Source organism: Musca domestica, unplaced genomic scaffold, assembly GCF_030504385.1.
Source record: "Musca domestica strain aabys unplaced genomic scaffold, Musca_domestica.polishedcontigs.V.1.1 47, whole genome shotgun sequence".
In the NCBI taxonomy this organism is placed as follows: Eukaryota; Metazoa; Arthropoda; class Insecta; order Diptera; family Muscidae; genus Musca; species Musca domestica.
The window spans coordinates 1,086,283-1,094,322 of NW_026712338.1; the positions used below are offsets into that span (position 1 = coordinate 1,086,283).

The following is an 8,040-nucleotide window of genomic DNA, read 5'->3' on the forward strand; positions in this document are numbered from 1 at the left end:
AACCTATGGCGGACTTGTGTGGTGGCATTCCCTACGGAAAACCACCTTCAGCAAGAATATTGACAAAGTACAAAGAGTCGCATCGCTACTAATTACAGGAGCGGTCAGGAGCACGCCACAATCCGCTCTAGACACCCTACTCAACTTAAAGCCTTTAGGCTTATTTGTAGAGGAACTAGCTGCTAGGTGTGCCCTGCGACTCAACGAATTGGGACAATGGCGGAGTCAACCCTTCGGGCACTCTGTCATTCTTAAGTATGTGGAAAACGTAAGTAATCAGGCTATAGCTAGTGACTATATACTCCCTAGGCTCAGCTTTGATCTACTTGACATCCGTATACCAAACAGGGATATCTGGTCCCGTGGCACTCCACCTTTCGACGGTATAGCGGTCTATACTGATGGTTCAAAGATGGAAAGTGGAACGGGTGCTGGAGTCTACTGTGAAAGCCTAAGTATCCGAAGATCCTTCAAGCTAAACAGCGATTGCAGCGTTTTTCAGGCAGAAATTTTTGCTGTCAGAATGGCCATAGAACTGTTGAATAATAGAATTAACGAACGGGATGGACCGGTGACTATATATGTCGATAGTCAAGCGGCCCTAAAAGCTCTAAATTCTTTCACAATCAAGTCTATGACTGTTCTGGAGTGCAAGAATGCCCTGGAAAAGTTTAAGTCAGCTGTCAAGCTCTGTTGGGTCCCTGGGCACTGCAACATATCTGGCAATGAATCTGCCGATGAATTGGCCAGACGCGGATCTGAGTCAGTAGATCTAGAGATCGAGAGCTCAGTGAAGCCACCTTTATGCCACTTCTTTCAAGTTTTGCATAAACACTATCTTGGAAGATTTCAACAGAACTGGCTATCTGGAAGGGGATGCAACATCTCCAAAAAGATTTGGCCGGTGAACTCCGAACGGAGATCACGGTCACTCTTGTCCATGACGAAGTTGGACTTGAAGCTTGTGGTGGGCCTAATTACAGGTCATTGCAACATAAAGGCCATGACTTCAAAATGGGGGGGTGACGACACTGAATACTGCAGGCTATGTCAGGACGAGGAAGAAACAGAAACGGTGGAACACTTACTCTGTCATTGTCCTACCCTCATCGGAGTAAGACATAGGCTTCTGGGTAAGCACTTACTGCCTGACCTGTCATACCTCTCCGAAACAGAACCAGCAGTCATTCTTCAATTAGCCAGAAGACTAAAATGGCTAAGGACGACACGTTGATTACACCGTGGACGCAAACCCACTAGCTTCTCTAATTCTTCTAAATCCTATATTCTATACTAACTATCTTTCTTATCTCACTTCCACTTCTTTCTAGACTAGGATGATCACAATGGGCCAATAGGTCTCCGAGTGGAGTGGTTGTTGTTTTTACGCAACCACACATCCTTTAACCTAACCTAACCTAAGTTAAGAGTGAAACCAGTAAAAATAATTAAAAGAAAATGAAGGAAGGAGTATAGAATGGAGTGCAGCTTTAAGAATTAAGTTAGCCTCAACATATAAGATTCCCAAAGCACATCACGGGAAGTGGTGCAAGAATTCGACTCTTGTCATTTGCAGTTCCGGAAAACTTTCGGTTTAAACCAGTAAAATATAGTCATTATAAGTTTCTTGGTTTAAAAAATATCGCAATACTACAATTAATACTTATTTTACTCTTATTTGTTTTACAATAAAAACTTTTATTGCGAAGTTCGTTTACGACGAGAGGCACACAAAATAAAATGTAAACAAACACCTCGTTTCTGATTGGTTGAAACAAATTTGCCGCAACCTTTAAATGTCATGGCGAATCTATGTTTTTCGCCTTAGATGCCAATTTTGACATTTGAGGGGACCACAAAAGTTGCTTTGTTGTAGCAATTCGCCGATGCGGTTACCTGTTAGATCTACCTTGCCACTGCCTGTATTCCTCTACAATGTTTCTGACATACCAATCCAGCCGTAAGCAGATTCATGTACCTAATTCTGTTCTAGAGAGAGAGAGAGAGGTCCAGCGATATAAGAGAAAGACCCTAGATCATGAAGCCTATCAAGCATGACTGAATAGCATTCATACTGATGCAGTCGCAGAGGTAGTTAACAATTACAGTACGAATGTCATCTTCGGAGTCCACTACTATCCATTGCAGCTGAAGAACGTCAGTTGCCTAGACAAACTAGGGTAGTTTTCGCCCAACTACGTTCAGGATGGTGCAGCCGTCTCAACTCTAATTGGGCACGAATTGACCAAGATGTGCGATACAGCCAAGCCTACCCAACTCCGTTCAGAGGATTTTTGGCTTCAGCCCATTAAGGTTGCACAATTCCTAAACCTGGACATCGAAGAGGAACCGGATTTATCAGTCCATAAATTACAGAGCATGTTATCACTGCTACAACAACAACCTAATTCTGACAGCGAACAACATTTTTCCAATGTCAATGGGAATATGCCAAATATCGACTATTGAAAAATCGTTATTGATTCAATAAATCGGCATGGGAACCCGGCGGCGAATTAACAGCCGTCATTCAAGACCAGCAGATTATTAATCGATTTTGATCGATAAGTCCAAAATCGACCTACGAATCCCTAGTCGCATATATATACATTCATTTTCGGCTTGCAGGCGTCCGATTAAAAAATATCTTTTTAAATATAAAAATCAATGCAAATAATTGTGTAAAACATCAAAAATTCAACATCACATGCATGCCCAAGTGATGAGCAATAGTTTGTAAAACAGAAACAACAATTTATGTCATAAATAAATGTGATTGCAGTGGTTTTAGCCGTCGTCGTTCAGCGTTCGAGACCCAGCATTTTTTTTTTACTTTTTTTTGTGCAGTCCGGAACAAAAATACAGACAAGCGGCGAAAATGATTTGAGCATAATTAAATTGTTCAAATATATTTTGGAAACAAATAAACCTTTTTTGTCGCACCACCATCGCCCAATTCATTCCTCATCGCCATTTATTTCTTATTTTTTGGTTTGTCATATAACCATTCGGTCAGGTTGTCTGTTCTTTGTCGTCGCCACTCAGACTGATGTGGTAAACAAAAAGTATTGCGTTTCGACATTCTTGTTGACGGCGAATAATTGGCAGGTATTCTTCCTTCGCTTGCACTTTCACAAGCATCATCACGTCGACAAGCGGAACAGCAGCGGACATTGGCAAACCGCATTGAGTAGCAGAGTGACTAGATTTCGACATAAATAAATTATAGGTAAGTTCATTATTTTTAAGGAAATCAATTTCAACAGAAGACCTTCCTTTGCAAATGATTGTCAATGATGTAGGGGTAGGGTGGTGCTCAGTAAACGGGGTGACCTATGTGTTCGTTGTTGCCGTGATGCCATTGACCGTGTTTTGTAAACATTAACCATCTGATTTATACTAATTTTTTTATTTAACTGAGAGATGAAAAAGAAATGAATGCCTATAACTTATCCAAATGTAACTATTAATCGGATGATAACAATTTTGTTTGCAAATTTGGGAATAGTGGGAACAGTTGTGGCATATACCTACTATGTGACTATATTATTATAGATTTGTAATTCCTTACAAAAACACTTAATCTGGAATACCATTGTAGTTTAATTATAGCCTGTTGCTATTCTAAAAACAACACTAAGTCTTAGTCCTTTATCTGAATCAATAGTTTTATATTTAGTTAATGACATATTACTGACAATTCGATTGTATATATTTATAGCTATCATTAATTTGAAACAACTCTTGACTATCCATCCACAGATATAGTTATGTCTGCCACCGCCGGGAAACGGAAGGAAATCTACAAATATTTGGCACCATGGCCATTATATTCGATGAACTGGAGTGTTCGACCAGACAAACGCTTTCGTCTGGCTCTGGGGAGTTTCATCGAAGAATATAACAATAAAGTTCAAATAATAAGTCTGGATGAAGAGACCAGCGAATTTAGTGCTAAAAGGTAATTTTCATGTTGCCCAACATATTCCCTCTTGATTAATAATTATTATTTTTTACATTTCTTCAGCACTTTTGATCATCCATATCCGACAACAAAAATTATGTGGATACCCGATTCTAAGGGTATATATCCCGACCTTTTAGCCACCAGTGGTGATTATTTACGAGTATGGCGTGCCGGAGAACCAGATACCCGCTTAGAATGTGTTCTAAATAACAACAAAAACAGTGACTTTTGTGCACCATTAACTTCATTCGATTGGAATGAGGTTGATCCCAACTTAGTTGGAACTTCTTCAATAGATACGACTTGTACAATATGGGGCTTGGAGACGGGACAACCACATGGTCGAGTATATGTGGCTGGGCATGTAAAAACACAACTTATAGCTCACGACAAAGAGGTATACGATATTGCCTTTTCGCGGGCTGGTGGTGGTCGTGATATGTTTGCTTCAGTCGGTGCTGATGGTTCGGTGCGAATGTTTGATTTAAGGCATTTGGAGCATTCAACAATTATTTACGAGGTAGGGTATTTAAATTTCACAAATTTATGTTTTACTTATTATTTGCAATGTCTTTTTAAACAGGATCCCACACATACAGCTTTACTTCGTTTAGCATGGAACAAGCAGGATCCAAATTATTTGGCCACCGTAGCAATGGACTCGTGTGAAGTTATAATATTAGATGTCCGTGTTCCTTGTACACCTGTTGCAAGACTGAGCAATCATAGGGCGTGTGTCAACGGTATAGCGTGGGCGCCGCACAGGTAAATATAAATTTATGATGTATTTAGTCTCATTCATCCAGAAGAACTTAAATTGGCAGTGCAAACGCGAGAAGAATTATTATAAGCAGTCAATGACACCCATTTTAAATTATTTTTAATTTTTATTTGCATATTGTTCAGTACTTTTTACAAAATTTGAAAATATTTTGGCAGTAACTACAATTGACATTTGTAGCATTATACTTTCTTTGTAATTGTATTTGAGGCAAATTCTATAGTTCAAGCTAAAAATTGCCTAAGAAATTCTTTCACGATGTACTGCTGTGTCTTAAAAATATTGTATTAAGGACTTTCTTCCCATAGAGGAATATTGCGTGCCTATAACATAATTCTCATACATAAATTTTTATGTGACAATATACATGCAATTCTGATATTTATGTTCACCTATAATTTCGTCGTAGAGTAGCCATGCATAGAAGTTTTTAGAACAGTCCATGGGCTAGTTACCTAGCGCACTAATTGAAAATAAATAATAAAAAGTTAAATAAACTCTCCACTGATATACATTTTGATATATATTAATATTTTTCAATAACAAAACACAAACTATACTCACATGTTTTTTTTTTTTGTTATCATTTTTGTAGTTCCTGTCATATATGCACTGCCGGTGATGATCACCAAGCACTGATCTGGGATATACAGCAAATGCCACGTGCAATCGAGGATCCAATTTTAGCTTATACAGCTGCCGAAGGTGAAGTCAATCAAATTCAATGGGGTGCAACGCAGCCCGATTGGATTGCAATTTGCTATAACAAAGCATGTGAGATCTTGCGTGTCTAGAGACAACAGAATCATCGTCACCGTAGCAATGCTCAAAGGACGTTGTATATTGAACGAGTTCTCATATATGCACCACCACCACAAAAACAACAGCCACAACCACAGCCACAACAAAATTTAATAATAATGAAACAAAAACAAAAAAATCTTATATTAACTACTAATACTACTACTACTAACTATAACGATATAGATAATTATTACTACGTACGTATAGTCTACAAAATGTCATCGTCGTCGTCGTCGTCTCACAGTCATCGTCATTATTGCCACTAAGAAACGAACGAATAATGATCGATAGAGATAATATTTTCAAAGTGAAATCTTAACAATCGACACTAAGTGTGTGTGATATTGTTTTTTATTTGCACACCATAATAAGAAAACTCGAAAAAGCAGTGAAGTAGATTAAAAATCGGATAAATAAAAACCAACCAAAAGCAAATACACAACGTAGAAAGAAAAAAAAAAAAAAAAACAAAACAAAACAATGCATACACAGTTCAACATTTGTTTTCCTCTTTGTTTGCCAAAATTAGACGAAAAAAGTAATCAACAGCTAATTGAAAATGCAATCGCTAAGAAAATTCAGCGAGAATCTGTAAAGTTCTAAGAATGTAGTTTACTTTGAATCATTAATTTTAAGCGATTTAGTTTTTAATTCATAAGTTTAAGAGAACATGTAGTTTGCAAATTATTTATATACATTTTTATTTATATGTTTATTTTAAGTGTATAAAACAAAAAACGAAAAATAATAACTGATCGTGGACAATTTAGTTGGAAATGCTCACAGAATACATACATTTTTGTTAGTTTTATTTTTGTTTTTAATTTCTTTATTCTTCATTTTCGGAAATAACGTAAATTCGTCAAAACCAATAAAACGAAAGTAACTAAATCGGTTTCAATTACAAACTTTATAATTAGGGTTTTTAAGAACAGCATGAAAAATAAATATGTATTTAATTCCTATTCATTAATATTCTCCAAATACGTTTAGATCTTTATGTTTTCCATATTTGTTTACATTTACAGTTCAAATATTAGCTGTCATTTAAATTGAGTCAAACTCACAAACAAAATTTTTTTATCATAAGTAATTTTACAAAAATTTAAAGATTACAAAAAAAAAAAAAAAACAAATTATTATCGATTTTGTTTGTCCTATTTTAATTACAATGTTTTTTCTCTTGAGAATACAAGCCACAACTTAATCGTAGAGTTCGACGTTTGAAGTCATAACGTCATATGAATGAATTAATATGGAATTTTAAGTCAGACTGACTAAAATCTGTCTACTTTTAATAAAGCAACAAAATAACGAATTTAATGTCGAAACTCAGTTCCAAACGATTAATTTTTATCAATCTGAGCACATTAAAGACACATCTTCATGCAAGGCATGTGTGGATCTCTAATTTGGAAACTCAGTGTGAATCTAACATACTAAAAGTGCATTTAATTTTTAATCCCATTAATGCCAAGTCTTTCGGCCCAAAGTGTGCTTTACTCCGACATCAAAATTAGTCGTTTTTTTTAAATATACAGCGAGAGATAAAAAACCGCAACAAAGCCAAACGCCATTATTTTTACAAAAAATGTCGGAAATAGCATCAAATTTTAGAATACGTACGAATTATGGCCTTCACACGGTCAATGAAATTATCTCACGCTGCCCGAATGTTGCTCTGCGGTAGCTCGCTTGCTTGAGGTGACCGGCACTTTGGAATTTTTTAGTGCCAACCTTGCTTTCCAAAATACTTCAGACACAATAGTCCAATGGATTGGTATCCTAAGATTTTGCTTGCCATTGTGCGCTTGAAACGAAGCGAGAAACCTCATTTTGTAACCATTCTTGGGTGGCGCGTGCTGTGTGCGATGGTGCTGAGTTCTGTTGGAATGTCCAAGTTCTGCGGTCAAAATGTTTGGGTGCGCAAGTTTTTAATACACCCTCCAGAATATTTTCGCGATAATATTCGGAATTTATTCTGATGCCACGGTCGATTAATACGAGCTGAGAGTGATCATCGGCTGTTATGGCGGCCCACACCATCACCATGGCCGGCGCTTGAGTTTTGGTGGACAACCGAAGTTGCACATTTCCAGCTGACCTCTTTGGCAAGTAAAACCGATCATTTTGTTCGGAGAAAACCAAATTTGGCAGTTCACCACTTTCGGCCATGCGAAGCAACTCTTTAGCTGTTTTGAGTCTATTTTTTTCTGTAACAAAGTCGTGTCTATAACGACTGACTTGATCCCTAAGAAAGGTCAAGTTTGTTAATTTTGAAAGTAGTCCCCATGGAATAATAACTTGTGTAGAAATGTAGTTAGTTGTAAACACCATGTCATCGATGTTCAATTGACCAAGTAGTGCGAACGACAGAATTACGGGCATTTATAAAATACAACAATTTATATTCTTTTTGTGCAAAATGCATCGCTTAAAAATTAGTGAAACATTTATTCATATTTTATTCCTATTTGATATATTTCTT

At 37.0% G+C, this 8,040-nt stretch overlaps 1 protein-coding gene across 2 annotated transcripts; it reads left to right on the top strand.

Annotated features, from left to right (window-relative positions):
- Positions 1–2,583: 2,583 nt before the first annotated feature.
- LOC101898662 (DDB1- and CUL4-associated factor 7) lies at positions 2,584–6,346 on the top strand. 2 transcript variants are annotated; one of them, XM_020036672.2, is made up of 5 exons: positions 2,584–3,229; positions 3,722–3,961; positions 4,028–4,487; positions 4,551–4,732; positions 5,344–6,346. In XM_020036672.2, exons 2-5 carry the CDS (start codon positions 3,771–3,773, stop codon positions 5,540–5,542), a joined length of 1,032 nt encoding a protein of 343 aa, XP_019892231.1. In that variant the 5' UTR covers positions 2,584–3,229; positions 3,722–3,770; the 3' UTR covers positions 5,543–6,346. The 2 variants fall into 2 exon arrangements, with proteins under 2 accessions (XP_019892231.1, XP_005183334.1); XM_005183277.4 differs by having other exon boundaries at positions 2,586–3,229; positions 3,763–3,961.
- The last annotated feature ends 1,694 nt before the right edge of the window (positions 6,347–8,040 follow it).

Coding starts and splice junctions, on each gene's coding strand:
- LOC101898662 (XM_020036672.2), top strand. CDS start 3,771: ATGTCTGCCACCGCCGGGAAACGGAAGGAAATCTACAAATATTTGGCA. Junction 3,962..4,027: donor AGCGAATTTAGTGCTAAAAG/GTAATTTTCATG, acceptor ACATTTCTTCAG/CACTTTTGATCATCCATATC. Junction 4,488..4,550: donor ATTCAACAATTATTTACGAG/GTAGGGTATTTA, acceptor CTTTTTAAACAG/GATCCCACACATACAGCTTT.